General features: G+C 46.7%; 1 protein-coding gene across 2 annotated transcripts in view; it reads left to right on the top strand.

Annotated features, from left to right (window-relative positions):
• The window catches only part of LOC139267356 (uncharacterized), a 177,815-nt gene that overhangs the window by 13,611 nt on the left and 147,437 nt on the right, over nt 1–16,767 (top strand). The window contains exon 6 of one of the 2 annotated variants that reach the window (XM_070885560.1): nt 1,156–1,272. In XM_070885560.1, coding sequence (XP_070741661.1) covers nt 1,156–1,272 — 117 coding nt within the window. Of the gene's footprint in view, nt 1–1,155; nt 1,273–16,767 lie in introns of those variants that run through there. The other variant, XM_070885561.1, reaches the window with a different exon arrangement.

Genomic DNA, 16,767 nt, shown 5'->3' with positions numbered 1-16,767 from the left:
GTTGGAAGAGTAGCAATTTCCTCTCGCTCATCATTGGCAAAATCTTTTAATTCCCACCAGATTCTACATGCCTCTGGTTGTGGCTTCATCAGCCTCCTCTGTTGCCTGCACAACCTCATTCAGGGGGCGTGTAACCGTGGCAATTCCACTAAACCCTGCATTCACCTTTCGATTCCATAGTCTCCAAGCCATCAGTGGGATTTTAGCTCCTGTCAGGAGTCGTGCAGGCGAGGCTGATGGCAAATGGTGCGGCCCTCCACAGCTTGAGGCCTGGGAGATTTTAACTCCTGAGCCTCATCTGTAAGGACCCCGTCAGTTTTCTGCCTGAACCCAACGAGAAGTGTTAGCCGACCGGCAGATGGGAGAGGAATTTTGGATGAGGACCCGGCAAATGGGAATGTGATCGGGGGGTGGGGGCGCGGATGTCATGATGGCTTTGTGGTCGGGGGGCGGAGGAGGCCCAAAGTTTCCTTGTGGGGCCTGGCGGAGCAGTCTTGCTGCTCCCGGCCCACAAGAAAATGAAATGAACTCACCTTTCTGTGCCTCATCTGGCCCTGGCTCCTCTTGCTGCCAGGTTGGCCTGGTGGGGCAGCCATGACCGCCTCTCCTGGCCATTTGTCCTTGTCCTTGTCCTTGCCAGGCTTCCTGGTTTTCTTTTCGTTTCCACCCCCACTTCCCCTCTGCATTAACTTCAAGGCCCTTTTCCTCCAGTCTCGCCCCACAAATGATCTTCTGCAACTTTATGCCTCAGTCTGCACCCTCTGCTCCTCAGTCTACATTACGACTCATTCTCCATTTCCTACCCTCCAACTGCACCACAGTGACATGGCCGAGATTGGGACTGAAAGTAGTGGGAGTGGGGGAGACTTGTGTTCAGCCAGTTCCATGTTGATTAGCGAATTTTTAAACCAAATATAAATTTTGATGTAGAAATAGTTTTACAGTCCACAAAATATTAACAGCAGCAAATTTGCTAATTCTGACCATGTCTTGGGAGATCTTTTGGTCTTGAAAATGTTTGGCAAAATAAGTTTTTATTATTACTCAATTTAAAATTGAAAATGCAAACATTTCCTTTCCTTATTGCAGTCGGAGTTCAGCATTTGTCTGGCAAAATATCTGATGCATATAATACTTTTTTTCCTTCAATGTTAGTGTGTGCTTCTTAATGAAGTCTGTGAGTTGTTCAACTACATTGACAGAAGTCAGTTGACCTCTGACCTTGGCGGATACTTGATTTATCAACACGAAGCATGGGTTCACTTCAGGAAGGTAAGTTTCAATGCTGTAATCTATTTGGGAGCTCTTATCTCAACTAACTGCGTCATTCTTCAGTTTGGTAATCCATGTAGAGTTTCATTCTTGAGATGTTCTTTCGAAGGATATGTTGGTATGGTAACATAGTGGTTATATTATTGGACTAGTAATCCAGAGGTCTGGACTAATAATCCATAGATGTGAGTTCAAATCTGATGTGGAGTATTACAAAGATACATGACACAAGTCTGTTTTGGAGAAAAGAATCGTTTATTAAGTACTCGATCGAGGGAGCGACAGCTTCTACATGAGTTCAGTAACTCGGTGACCCAAACCAGCCATTCTCTCCGAACAATCGTCGGGTTACTGTTTTTATACAGTCAAAATACATACAAAATCATGACGTTCCACGCGGAGGCTTTCCATTTGTTGTTTCCCTGCCGCGTCACAACATTTTCGCCTACCTACTATGATTAATTGGTTAAAGAATTATATTGATAGCAAGCTTTGTTACCTCCCCTGTGCGCCTTTTATTTGATAAGTTATGTGCCACATCATTCTCAGGTCTGCGAACTCTTGGCCGAACCGCTTTCAACCAGTTGAGATTTTTTTCAATCGTCTTTTGTTTCCCGTAATCTCTTACCACCCCATGTGACCTAGCCTTGGAGTGTATTTTTCCCAACTGTCTGGTTTATACTGTGTTAAGATGATCTATCTTCCTGAGAGTTCTAATGTTGTCATTTTCCCTGTGTTCGTAGCACGTATTTTTCTTTTTTCTCTCAGCCTTGCTTTTGGTTTTTAGCTTTACTTAATTAGGTCCCCTTTGATTAATTAGGTTCTCTCTACTTAAATTTTGTTTTCTATAATCCCAACATGGCAGTTGGGGAATTTAAATTCAATTAAATAAATCTGTAATTTTTTAAAAAGCTAGTATTAGCACTTAGTAGTGGTGACCATGAAACTACTGGATTGTTGTAAAAACCCAACTGGTTGTCTAATGTCCTTTTAATGTTTGGCCTAGATGTGACTCCAGATCCACAGCAATGTGGTTGACTCTTCACTGCCCGCTGAAATGGCCCAGCCAGCCACTCGGTTGTACCAAATTGCTATGACAAAGTCAGCACTGTGGGAGTACCTTCACCACAAGGACTGCAGCAGTTCAATAAGGTGGCTCACCACCACCTTCTCAAAGGCAATTAGGGATGGGCAATAAATGCCAGCCTTGCCAGCACGCCATAGCCCGTGAACGAATAAATTAAAAATTACACATTGATGGGGTTAGATGAAGAAGGGTAGGAGAATGCTCGTGTGGAGCACAAACACTGGGTTGGGCCGGATGGCATGTTTCTATGCTGTAAATACTATGTAAAACTATGTAGTGTCATTCCATTAAAAGCTTTGCAATATGTATCAGAGATATCCATATTTAGCACCTTTTTAATAAAATATTTTTCATCTGATTGAAATAGCGATCATTATGAGTAATTTCTTAATGAGTTAGCTTGTCATAGTAATTGTTTTTGTTAACTGTGGAATTTTTATTTAACAAGCATTGGTAATATTTTTCTTACAGTTGGTTTTGTATATGCCAAGTGGTTTCACATTTACGTTAACGATACCCAGCTCTACATCACCACCACCTCTCTTGACCCCTCCATTGTCTCTGATTTATCAGACTGTTGGTTCAACATCCAGTGCTGGATGAGCAGAAATTTCCTCCAAATAAATATTGGGAAGACAAAAGTGAATAGGGGGCACTTTAACCTAAAAAAACATGTGGGTGTGGAGCGTGGGGTAGTTAAATTGTTAAAAATCGGATTCCCGACCTGAACCCAACCTCCAATCCTCCACTTCTGGTTTTGACGGGAAGCAGGATGGGGGCGGGCAGCAAATCAAATATTATAATGAGGCTGGAAGCGTCTTTTTTTTGCTTCCATTTTAACTCGTATCTGGATAAGTTTTACACAGTTGGTAAAATCCGGCAGTTACAGCAAAACGAGGACTGTTGCATCCAAGAAATAAGTGTCTTTATATCTACCTCCTGGATCTAGAGTCCCTGCCTAGACCACCCCGCCCCCACTGCGATTGGCGACCCCCTCACAAGGCCTCCGATCACCTTCCCAGACCTCACCCCCACCCTACCCCACAATTCTCTGGAGGCCGGCCACAATCCTCCGGTGGCCAGCCACGATCTTTCCTCCCCCCCCCCCCCCCCCACCGCCTGCTCGATCATCCAGACCCGATCCTCTCTTCCACCCCCTCTGTCTCCCTCCCCGCCCCCCCCGTTTTTCTGTCCGATCCCCACCCCCCAATCCTCTAAACGACCCATCCCGACCCCCGATCTCCTGACCGACCCCGCCTATCCTCTTAATGCGAACCCTTCCTCTCTCTTCTGTGTGGCCTAGTGTCACAGGCCTACCTGCCAGCCTCTCCACCTGGCTAGTGTAGGAGGTGGTGTGTGGATCAGCTCAACCTCTGACTTTCTGAGCTGTTCGAATCGCTCCCACTCCCTCGATTCTAGATCATGGATTTATTTGGGGATGTGACAAAAGTGCAGCAGACAACTGGTTTTGGTGCAAGAAACTTTTGGTTTATTCAAGAAATAAATACAATATTTTAATGCACTGTCGAAATCTTACACTCACTTTAATATACACAAGGAAAATACAGCAGAAAATACCTCCCATCTCCCAATTCCTCTCTCTAGCTAAGTTGAACTCGAGGTATAATGCTCACCAATCCTTCCTTTGGACAGTTGATGGTGGTTTGCGATTTCGGGGTTCGCTGGATTCCGTAGGTTCTGCCTGCCGTACCCCGAACGTGGTAGAAGACCTCTTACAGCGTTCTCCTTCAGATGAGGGGTGTCCGCTGATGCGGTAGGGCGCGCGTTGGATGTATGGGGTAAGTACCCACTTTTCTTCTTGCAGAGATAGGGTTTTGAGTTACTTTAGGTAAGGTTTTACCCATTGGCAGGTAACAGATTGTAGAGTGGAAAACCTTTGAATCTCCGGTTTTCTTCCAAGTTGGTTTTTGCCGAAATTTGTCGGTCGCGGTGGGTCAATATTACCAAGTTGGTTAATGGTAGTGCTTTGTTGGTAGTTTCGTAAGGCTCTTGTTGCCGCAATGTGTCCGATGATGTTCTGGGCCACTGAAGCTGTTTGAAGGTGTCACTGAACTCGGTTATACTATAGAACTCTTAACTGCCCCGTCTCGACTTGACTGACTGACTTGACTATCTTGACTGTCAGACAGGCCCCCAATTATACCTTGAGAGGCCTCCTAATCTGCGCGCCAAATCGATCCCTGTTCTTTGTTTAATTTTTGGCGGGCTCGTCAACGGTAACCTGATTAAAATATGTCAATGTTGCGAAAAATGGCTTCGGGACTGCTGTACTCACTATTCATGAGCTGATGAGCTCCCAGCTATTGTTAAAGTTATACTCTGGTTTCGAGTCCGAGATTTCTATGCAGGTTGGAAAGGTGATTAGAATTATGCATGTGTTGAATGGGTCCTGTCATTAGGGTGGGGACTGCTCTTCCGTGGGTCGATTGTTGGAAATGTTACTGTCTTCTAAGGGGCTGACTGAGGTTAAACAGTTCCCCCAGACAATTTGATTAACTCCAATATCCAAACTGGCTTTATAGAGGTCGATCCCATCCCCTGGTTTGCAGCCTTTTTCCTTTTACAGGCCCAACATGCACCTTTTTAAAGTTCCAAACCTTGGTTTTCGACCTTCAATCTCCCTCTCTTAGGCAAAACATGTATTTTACCGTCCAAAGCTTGTTTAAAAGAGTCCAAAATTATTCTCCTTAGGGTTTCTTCAAGCATTGGGTGATCTGTGAATTTTGAGAAATCTTACAGTCCCTCCTGTGACACTCTACTTGCTAGAGTGTCATACTGAGTGAGCAAAATTCCTGATCCCCAAGAGCCAACCTTCCCCTGCAATTTACCTATCTAACACCCAAAACATACATTCCCCTTTGTTTTCAGATAAATATAAACAGGCAAATTCAGTTACACATTCACATCCAAGCATGGAGGGGGTCCAACACCACTGCATCATTCGGAAAATACAGTAAATACATAGTAAAAATACACGATCACAAACCTTATATTATAATGACAATTAAGGCTTGTCCAATACCCGCTCATGTTGGGATCGGCGCCTTCTGCCCCTCACCCTGCAACTAGTGCACAGTAAATACAAAATTATAACGAGCTGGCAGACCACTAAAGCATGGGAAGCTATTCTAATCCACGGAGGGACCTCTAAATTTCTGACAATATCCCACCAGGGTGGAACGGTGATATCCGAAATTTTGCCCCCTATCTCAACTGTTTTTTGTTCAGTAGGGCGGTAAAATGTTCGGGTAGAGGGGGGATTTCATAACCAAATTGTGTGACATAATCCTGCAGGTTTGTTATGTTGTCACTTAGTGAGGTGAACAGTGGAGGGTTCAGGAATGGGGACAATCCGTTCCTGGGCCACTTGAACTGTGCCTCGGGTTTAAAACAGAAACTGCTGTCACTCACTGGACACCAGAAGTGTCCATGCTGGTAGTGGGGCACACTGGTGGTGACACAATATGTCCCACCCCCTATGTATGCTACTTGTGGAGGGACATGGTCTTGTGCCTTTACCTCCATGGTACAGTTGATAGGCTGTGCGCCAGCAGCTTTAAACCCACGCTGTGATTTAGAATAGGCATTCAGGTGCTGGGGACACAGTATTATGTGTGCACCCCGGCTCCGGCACCCGGAGAGGTCAGTACCTGTCATAGCGTGCTCCCACTTTATGACATACGGTGGGACCGCGGTGAAACGAACGTGTACACCCCCTTGAATGACCCCAATATTCTCCACCCTGTATACTGTTGTGGGTCGGGCTGTCCCACCCCTGACCGGCATCCTTACTACTATCCCCATGATAGTGTGATTGGAATGCCCGCAATCCACTGGGTCAGGGTAGGCTTCAGAAGCTAGATGGGGATGGCATGGGATTAGCGAATTACTAAACGGGTGGAGGGCTGCGAGGTGCTTGTTGCTGATCCAGGAGGGGACTAAACCTTGCTTTAAATCCTCCAGGTTGCTACAGCCCTCGCCCAACAACCATGCCCTGTACAGCACACACACCTCATTCCTTGCAACCTGATCCAAAGCATTCCTATCCTCCCGTATAAGTGCATTTACTGTTTTTGCGTGTCTTTCCAGCTCAGCAATAATCTCTTTTTTAAATGGACCGCCATAGCCTGGTCCTCGTGTAGCTCTGAGCCTACCACTGTGTTCTCTTCCCTTAGGATCTTCCGTAATTGGTTTTTTAGACCACTTATTTCCATTTGCAGTTTCATATCGTCCATGCTATTTATCACAGAGGATCTTGTATTATATGTAGTGAAAATATCGTTCCAGGTTCCCCTCCTTTGTCTCCCTGTGCCCATAGTGTTCCCAGCGTATAATGTGTATAAATCTGCTTTGTCTATGTTGCCAAAATCGAATTCGTAAAATTTCCTGAACATTTCTCTGAGTAGGGCCTGGTACAGCTGCTCTGTCTCCTTTGGGCACCATGCAGGTAGGTGTACTTCTGTAAGGTTTGGCAGGCAGTGACTATTGGAGTGCCGCAGGGCTCAGTGCTGGGATCCCAGCTCTTTACAATATACATCAACGATTTGGATGAAGTTATAGAGTGTAATATCCTCCAAGTTTGCAGATGACACTAAACTGGGTGGCGGTGTGAGCTGTGAGGAGGACGCTAAGAGGATGCAGGGTGACTTGGACAGGTTAGGTGAGTGGGCAAAGGCATGGCAGATGCAGTATAATGTGGATAAATGTGAGGTTATCCATTTTGGGGGCAAAAACACGAAGGCAGAATATTATCTGAATGGTGGCAGACTAGGAAAAGGGGAGGTGCAACGAGACCTGGGTGTCATAGTTCATCAGTCACTGAAAGTGGGCAAGCAGGTACAGCAGGCGGTGAAGAAGGCAAATGGTATGTTGGCCTTCATAGCTAGGGGATTTGAATATAGAAGCAGGGAGGTCTTACTGCAGTTGTACAGGGCCTTAGTGAGGCCTCACCTGGAATATTGTGTTCAGTTTTGATCTCCTAATCTGAGGAAAGATGTTCTTGCTATTGAGGGAGTGCAGCGAAGGTTCACCAGACTGATTCCAGGGATGGCTGGGCTGTCATATGAGGAGAGACTGGATCAACTTGCCTTTATTCACTGGAGTTTAGAAGGGTGAGAGGGGGTCTCATAGAAACATATAAGATTCTGACGGGACTGGACAGGTTAGATGTGGGAAGAATGTTCCCGATGTTGGGGAAGTCCAGAACCAGGGGACAGAGTCTTAGGTTAAGGGGTAGGCCATTTAGGACTGAGATGAGGAGAAACTTCGTCACTCAGAGAGTTGTTAACCTGTGGAATTCCCTTCCGCAGAGAGTTGTTGATGTCAGTTCACTGGATATATTCAAGAGGGAGTTGGATATGGCTCTTACGGTTAAGGGGATCAAGGGGTATGGGGAGAAAGCAGGAAAGGGGTACTGAAGGAATGATCAGCCATGATCTTATTGAATGGTGGTGCAGGCTCGAAGGGCCGAATGGCCTACTCCTGTACCTATTTTTCTATGTTTCTATGACTGAAGCTACTGCATAGTGTACCCGCTGGTATAATACCTTTTCGGTCGGTACTAACACTAACCCATTTCCTGGTCCCTTGGTGGTGGTAGGACACCTCTCTATCACTGTCCGTGCTGTCGGGGTCGTGGGCAGGGGCTTTCTGGTGCGTGCTACGAGTTCAGTGGCGTTGTCTGGGATCGGGGAATGTGGGACCGTACACTCATGCAGGCTAGAATCCCACCCCATCCCTTTCCCGGTATCTTGCCATTGTCTGGAGAAGGCGATCGATATGCCTGCGGGACAGGCCCTCTCTGATCCTCACATGCATATGTAAATCCCCTGTTCAGACTCACACCACTTATCTCAACCCACACTCACTCCCCCCTGGGTCCCCGTGATCGTCCGGTAGTTGTCGTTCCCAGTCGGCTCTATGGTCCCCTGTGTCCTTGTTCAGCTTCCTGAGCCACCACCGCCTATCCAGAGGAATCTGTCCTTTACATGTAAGACACACACGTTTCCCCTCAGTGACACTGACCCGTGCAGCAACAACCTGTACCCTGGGGCATGGGATGGAGGCCTCCCGGTGAACCTGGCCTAGCTGGAGTATCAAGTGGAGATAGACCCCAGCCACCCTGGCCACCTTCCCTCATGGAAATAAATAGCGACCTCCTCCACACCTGGCGTGCCACCCCCAGCAGTAACGATCGGTGCTCTCTCTCCCAAGCACCCATAAATGCGGGATTCCTCCACGTCACCTCGGTCACCGATGCTCGCCCCCACCAGGGCGAGCAGGAGCAGAACCCCTCTCCTGTCGATTTATTTTCTGTAGGGACACACAAATCAGATAGCCATGCCCTGAGAAGGTTCTCTGGCTTGACAAAGGGTGATAAATCAATGCAAATTATTTATGTGGAACCATTTTGTGCGGCAGGGCATCTTTATGGCATAGACCATGGGGCTTGCCTTGTCGACAATATGGTATGGCCCCATGTACAGTGCTTCTAAAGCCCCTACTCGCGCAAAGTTCCTTACCATAACCTGGTCCCCTATTTCCCACTCGTGTTTGCGGGGCTCCAGCAGCAACCAGTTTCTTCGGTGCTGCTTCCCCATGTTGCGAGCAGCCTGCCAGTGAATCTGTTGGAGGTGGTCATACAGATTCCTGACAAAACTGCCTCCCTGACCTGACCCTCCGTAAGCACCGGGACTAGCACATGGGTGGGGGTTCGCATGGCTCTGCCGGTCATGAGCTCGTACGGGGAGTACCCCGTGCTCTTTGACTGGCTGGCACGGATCGCCATGAGGACCAACGGCAAGACCTCCACACATTTCAGTAAGTAACCATTTATCATTGTTCCCAAATCAAGTTAATCTTGAGGTTAAGTCATGGCAGGAGAGCTCGGAAATGTGTCATGCTCCTCCTGTGCTGTGTGAGAACTCGGGGATGCTTCCAGTGTCCCTGACGATTACATGTGCGGGAAGTGCATTCATCTGCAGCACCTGACAGACCGCACTGCGATGCTGAGGATGTCGTGAATACCACGTTTAGTGAGTTGGCTACATTGCCGGTAAAGGGTACACAGTCAGATGGGTGACCAACAAGAAGAGCAGTGGAAGGAAGGTAGTGCAGGAGCCCCCTGCGGTCATCCCCCTGCAAAACAGATACACTGCTTTGGGTACTGTTGAGGGGGATGACTCATCAGGGGAGAGCAGCAGCAACCAAGTTCATGGCACCGTGGGTGGCTCTGCTGCACAGAAGGGCAGGAAAAAGAGTGGGAGAGCTATAGTGGTAGGGGATTCTATTGTAAGGGGACTAGATAGACGTTTCTTCGGCCGCAACCAAGACTCCAGGATGGTACGTTGCCTTCCTGGTGCAAGGGTCAAGGATGTCTCGGAGCGGGTGCAGGGCATTTTGAAGGGGGAGGGTGAACAGCCAGTTGTCGTGGTGCTTATAGGTACCAACGATATAGGTAAAAAACGGGTTGAGGTCCTACAAGATGAATTTAGGGAGCTATGAGCTAAATTAAAAAGTAGGACTTCAAAAGTAATAATCTCAGGATTGCTACCAGTGCCACGTGCTAGTCAGAGTAGGAATCGCAGGATAGCTCCAATGAATACGTGGCTTGAGGAGTGGTATAGAAGGGAGGGATTCAAATTCCTGGGACATTGGAACCGGTTCTGGGGGAGGTGGGACCAGTACAAACCGGACGGTCTGCACCTGGGCAGGACCGGAACCAATGTCCTGGGGGGAGTGTTTGCTCGTGCTGTTGGGGAGGGGTTAAACTAATATGGCAGGGGGATGGGAACCTATGCAGGGAGACAGAGGGACGTAGAATGGGGGCAGAAGCAAAAGATAGAAAGAAGAAAAGTAAAAGTGGAGGGCAGAGAAACCCAAGACAAAAAGCAAAAAGGGCCACATTACAGTAAAATTCTAAAGGGGCAAAGTGAGTTAAAAAGACAAGCCTGAAGGCTCTGTGCCTCAATGCGAGGAGTATTCGGAATAAGTTAGATGAATTGACTGCGCAGATAGCAGTTAACGGATATGATGTAATTGGCATCACGGAGACATGGCTCCAGGGTGACCAAGGCTGGGAACTCAACATCCAGCGGTATTCAACATTTAGGAAGGATAGACAGAAAGGAAAAGGAGGCGGGGTGTCGTTGCTGGTCAAAGAGGAAATTAATGCAATGGTAAGGAAGGACATTAGCCTGGATGATGTGGAATCTGTATGGGTGGAGCTACGGAATACCAAAGGGCAGACAACGCTAGTGGGAGTTGTGTACAGACCACCAAACAGTAGTAGTGAGGTTGGGGACAGCATCAAACAAGAAATTAGGGATGCGTGCAATAAAGGTACAGCAGTTATCATGGGTGACTTTAATCTACATATTGATTGGGCTAACCAAACTGGTAGCAATGCGGTGGAGGAGGATTTCCTGGAGTGTATTAGGGATGGTTTTCTTGACCAATATGTCAAGGAACCAACTAGAGGGCTGGCCATCCTAGACTGGGTGATGTGTAATGAGAAAGGACTAATTAGCAATCTTGTTGTGCGAGGCCCCTTGGGGAACAGTGACCATAATATGGTAGAATTCTTTATTAAGATGGAGAGTGACACAGTTAATTCAGAGACTAGGGTCCTGAACTTGGGGAAAGGTAACTTCGATGGTTTGAGACGTGAATTGGCTAGAATAGACTGGCGAATGATACTTAAAGGGTTGACGGTGGATAGGCAATGGCAAACATTTAAAGATCACATGGAGGAACTTCAATTGTACATCCCTGTCTGGTGTAAAAATAAAACGGGGACGGCAGCTTAACCGTGGCTAACAAGGGAAATTAAGGAAAGTGTTAAATCCAAGGAAGAGGCATATAAATTGGCCAGAAAAAGCAGCAAACCTGAGGACTGGGAGAATTGTATAATACAGCAAAGGATGTAATTAGGAGGGGGAAAATAGAGTATGAGAGGAAGCTTGCTGGGAACATAAAAACTGACTGCAAAAGCTTCTAAAGTAATGTGAAGAGAAAAAGATTAGTGAAACAAACGTAGGTCCCTTGCAGTCAGATTCAGGTGAATTTTATAATGGGGAACAAAGAAATGGTGGACCAGTTTAAAACAAATACTTTGGTTCTGATTTCACGAAGGAAGACGCAAATAACCTTCCGGAAATACTAGGGGACCGAGGGTCTAGTGAGAAGGAGGAGGAACTGAATGAGTCCTTATTAGTCAGGAAATTGTGTTAGGGAAATTGATGGGATTGAAGGCCGATAAATCCCCAGGGCCTGATAGTCTGCTTCCCAGAGTACTTAATCAAGCCCTAGAAATAGTGGATGCATTGGTGATCATTTTCCAACAGTCTATCGACTCTGGATCGGTTGCTATGGACTGAAGGGTAGCTAATGTAACACCACTGTTTCAAAAAGGCGGGAGAGAGAAGACAGGTAATTCTCGACTGGTAAGCCTGACATCAGTAGTGGGGAAAATGTTGGAATCAATTATTCAAGATGAAATAGCAGCACATTTGGAAAGCAGTGACGGAAGCGGTCCAAGTCAGTATGGATTTATGAAGGGGAAATCCTGCTTGACAAATGTTCTAGAAAGTTTTGAGGATGTAACCAGTAGAGTGGACAAGGGAGAACCAGTGGATGTGGTGTATTTGGACTTTCAAAAGGCTTTGACAAGGTTCCACCCAAGAGATTGGTGTGCAAAATCAAAGAACATATGGTATTGGGGGTAATATACTGACATGGATAGAGAACTGGTTGACAGACAGGAAGTAGAGGGTCGGGATAAACGGGTCTTTTTCAGAATGGCAGGCAGTGACTAGTGGGGTGCTGCAGGGCTCAGTGCTGGGACCCCAGCTATTTACAATATACATTATTGATTTGGATGAGGGAATTGAGTGTAATATCTCCAGGTTTGCAAATGACACGTAGAAACATAGAAAATAGGTGCAGGAGCAGGCCATTCAGCCCTTCTAGCCTGCACCGCCATTCAATGAGTTCATGGCTGAACATGAAACTTCAGTACCCACTTCCTGCTTTCTCGCCATACTCCTTGATCCCCCGAGTAGTAAGGACTTCATCCAACTCCCTTTTGAATATATTTAGTGAATTGGCCTCAACTACTTCCTGTGGTAGAGAATTCCACAGGTTCACCACTCTCTGGGTGAAGAAGTTTCTCCTTATCTCGGTCCTAAACGGCTTACCCCTTATCCTTAGACTGTGACCCCTGGTTCTGGACTTCCCCAACATTGGGAACATTCTTCCTGCATCCAACCTGTCCAAACCCGTCAGAATTTTAAACGTTTCTATGAGGTCCCCTCTCACTCTTCTGAACTCCAGTGAATACAAGCCCAGTTGATCCAGTCTTTCTTGATAGGTCAGTCCCACCATCCCGGGAATCAGTCTGGTGAATCTTCGCTGCACTCCCTCAATAGCAAGTATGTCCTTCCTCAAGTTAGGAGACCAAAACTGTACACAATACTCCAGGTGTGGCCTCACCAAGGCCCTGTACAACTGTAGCAACACCTCCCTGCCCCTGTACTCAAATCCCCTCGCTATGAAGGCCAACATGCCATTTGCTTTCTTAACCGCCTGCTGTACCTGCATGCCAACCTTCAATGACTGATGTACCATGACACCCAGGTCTCGTTGCACCTTCCCTTTTCCTAATCTGTCACCATTCAGATAATAGTCTGTCTCTCTGTTTTTACCACCAAAGTGGATAACCTCACATTTATCCACATTATACTTCATCTGCCACGCATTTGCCCACTCACCTAACCTATCCAAGTCACTCTGTAGCCTCATAGCATCCTCCTCGCAGCTCACACTGCCACCCAACTTAGTGTCATCCGCAAATTTGGAGATACTACATTTAATCCCCTCGTCTAAATCATTAATGTACAATGTAAACAGCTGGGGCCCCAGCACAGAACCCTGCGATACCCCACTAGTCACTGCCTGCCATTCCGAAAAGTACCCATTTACTCCTACTCTTTGCTTCCTGTCTGACAACCAGTTCTCAATCCACGTCAGCACACTACCCCCAATCCCATGTGCTTTAACTTTGCACAATAATCTCCTGTGTGGGACCTTGTTGGGTGGCACTAAGTTGGGTGGCAGTGTGAGCTGCGAGGAGGATGCTATGAGGCTACAGAGTGACTTGGATAGGTTAGGTGAGTGGGAAAATGCATGGCAGATGAAGTATAATGTGGATAAATGTGAGGTTATCCACTTTGGTGGTAAAAACAGAGAGACAGACTATTATCTGAATGGTGACAGATTAGGAAAAGGGGAGGTGCAAAGAGACCTGGGTGTCATGGTACATCAGTCATTGAAGGTTGGCATGCAGGTGCAGCAGGCGGTTAAGAAAGCAAATGGCATGTTGGCCTTCATAGCAAGGGGATTTGAGTACAGGGGCAGGGAGGTGTTGCTACAGTTGTACAGGGCATTGGTGAGGCCATACCTGGAGTATTGTGTACAGTTTTGGTCTCCTAACCTGAGGAAGGACATTCTTGCTATTGAGGGAGTGCAGCGAAGGTTCACCAGACTGATTCCCGGGATGGCGGGACTGACCTATCAAGAAAGACTGGATCAACTGGGCTTGTATTCACTGGAGTTCAGAAGAATGAGAGGGGACCTCATAGAAACATATAAAATTCTGACGGGGTTAGACAGGTTAGATGCAGGAAGAATGTTCCCAATGTTGGGGAAGTCCAGAACCAGGGGTCACAGTCTAAGGATAAGGGGTAAGCCATTTAGGACCGAGATGCGGAGGAACTTCTTCACCCAGAGAGTGGTGAACCTGTGGAATTCTCTACCACAGAAAGTTGTTGAGGCCAATTCACTAAATATATTCAAAAAGGAGTTAGATGAGGTCCTTACTGCTAGGGGGATCAAGGGGTATGGCGAGAAAGCAGGAATGGGGTACTGAAGTTGAATGTTCAGCCATGAACTCATTGAATGGCGGTGCAGGCTGGAAGGGCCGAATGGCCTACTCCTGCACCTATTTTCTATGTTTCTATGTTTGTCGAAAGCCTTCTGAAAGTCCAAATATACCACATCAACTGGTACTCCTTTGTCCACTTTATTGGAAACATCCTCAAAAAATTCCAGAAGATTTGTCAAGCATGATCTCCCTTTCACAAATCCATGCTGACTTGGACCTATCATGTCACCATTTTCCAAATGCGCTGCTATGACATCCTTAATAATTGATTCCATCATTTTACCCACTACTGAGGTCAGGCTGACCGGTCTATAATTCCCTGCTTTCTCTCTCCCTCCTTTTTTAAAAAGTGGGGTTACATTGGCTACCCTCCACTCGATAGGAACTGATCCAGAGTCAATGGAATGTTGGAAAATGACTGTCAATGCATCCGCTATTTCCAAGGCCACCTCCTTAAGTACTCTGGGATGCAGTCCATCAGGCCCTGGGGATTTATTGGCCTTCAATCCCATCAATTTCCCCAACACAATTTCCCGACTAATAAAGATTTCCCTCAGTTCCTCCTCCTTAATAGACCCTCTGACCACTTTTATATCCGGAAGGTTGTTTGTGTCCTCCTTAGTGAATACTGAACCAAAGTACTTGTTCAATTGGTCTGCCATTTCTTTGTTCCCCGTTATGACTTCCCCTGATTCTGACTGCAGGGGACCTACGTTTGTCTTTACTAACCTTTTTCTCTTTACATACCTATAGAAACTTTTGCAATCCGCCTTAATGTTCCCTGCAAGCTTCTTCTCGTACTCCATTTTCCCTGCCCTAATCAAACCCTTTGTCCTCCTCTGCTGAGTTCTAAATTTCTCCCAGTCCCCGGGTTCGCTGCTATTTCTGGCCAATTTGTATGCCATTTCCTTGGCTTTAATACTATCCCTGATTTCCCTAGATAGCCACGGTTGAGCCACCTTCCCTTTTTTATTTTTACGCCAGACAGGAATGTACAATTGTTGTAATTCATCCATGCGTTCTCTAAATGTCTGCCATTGCCCATCCACAGTCAACCCCTTAAGTATCATTAGCCAATCTATCTTAGCCAATTCATGCCTCATACCTTCAAAGTTACCCTTCTTTAAGTTCTGGACCATGGTCTCTGAATTAACTGTTTCATTCTCCATCCTAATGCAGAATTCCACCATATTATGGTCACTCTTCCCCAAGGGGCCTCGCACAATGAGATTGCTAATTAATCCTCTCTCATTACACAACACCCAGTCTCAGATGGCCTCCCCCCTAGTTGGTTCCTCGACATATTGGTATAGAAAACCATCCCTTATGCATTCCAGGAAATCCTCCTCCACCGTATTGCTTCCAGTTTGGCTAGCCCAATCGATGTGCATATTAAAGTCACCCATTATAACTGCTGCACCTTTATTGCATGCACTCCTAATTTCCTGTTTGATGCCCTCCCCAACATCACTACTACTGTTTGGAGGTCTGTACACAACTCCCACTAACGATTTTTGCCCTTTAGTGTTCTGCAGCTCTACCCATATAGATTCCACATCATCCAAGCTAATGTCTTTCCTAACTATTGCATTAATCTCCTCTTTAACCAGCAATGCTACCCCACCTCCTTTTCCTTTTATTCTATCCTTCCTGAATGTTGAATACCCCTGGATGTTGAGTTCCCAGCCCTGATCATCCTGGAGCCACGTCTCCGTAATCCCAATCACATCATATTTGTTAACATCTATTTGCACAGTTAATTCATCCACCTTATTGCGGATACTCCTTGCATTAAGACACAAAGCCTTCAGGCTTGCTTTTTTAACACCTTGTCCTTTTAGAATTTTGCTGTACAGTGGCCCTTTTTGTTCTTTGCCTTGGGTTTCTCTGCCCTCCACTTTTCCTCATCTCCTTTCTGTCTTTTGCTTTTGCCTCCTTTTTGTCTCCCTCTGTCTCCCTGTATAGGTTCCCATCCCCCTGCAATATTAGTTTAACTCCTCCCCAACAGCACTAGCAAACACTCCCCCTAGGACATTGGTTCCGGACCTGCCCAGGTGCAGACCGTCCGGTTTGTACTGGTCCCACCTCCCCCAGAACCGGTTCCAATGCCCCAAGAATTTGAATCCCTCCCTGCTGCACCACTGCTCAAGCCATGTATTCATCTGCGCTATCCTGCGATTCCTACTCTGACTAGCACGTGGCACTGGTAGCAATCCCGAGATTACTACTTTTGAGGTCCTACTTTTTAATTTAGCTCCTAGCTCCTTAAATTCTTTTCGTAGGACCTCATCCCTTTTTTTACCTATGTCGTTGGTACCAATGTGCACCACGACAACTGCCTGTTCTCCCTCCCATTTCAGAATGTCCTGCACCCGCTCCGAGACATCCTTGACCCTTGCACCAGGGAGGCAACATACCATCCTGGAGTCTCGGTTGCGTCCGCAGA

Source organism: Pristiophorus japonicus, chromosome 7, assembly GCF_044704955.1.
Source record: "Pristiophorus japonicus isolate sPriJap1 chromosome 7, sPriJap1.hap1, whole genome shotgun sequence".
NCBI lineage: Eukaryota > Metazoa > Chordata > Chondrichthyes > Pristiophoridae > Pristiophorus > Pristiophorus japonicus.
Note: the sequence above shows the minus strand (reverse complement) of the source record. Positions and strands in the feature narration are given on the sequence as shown.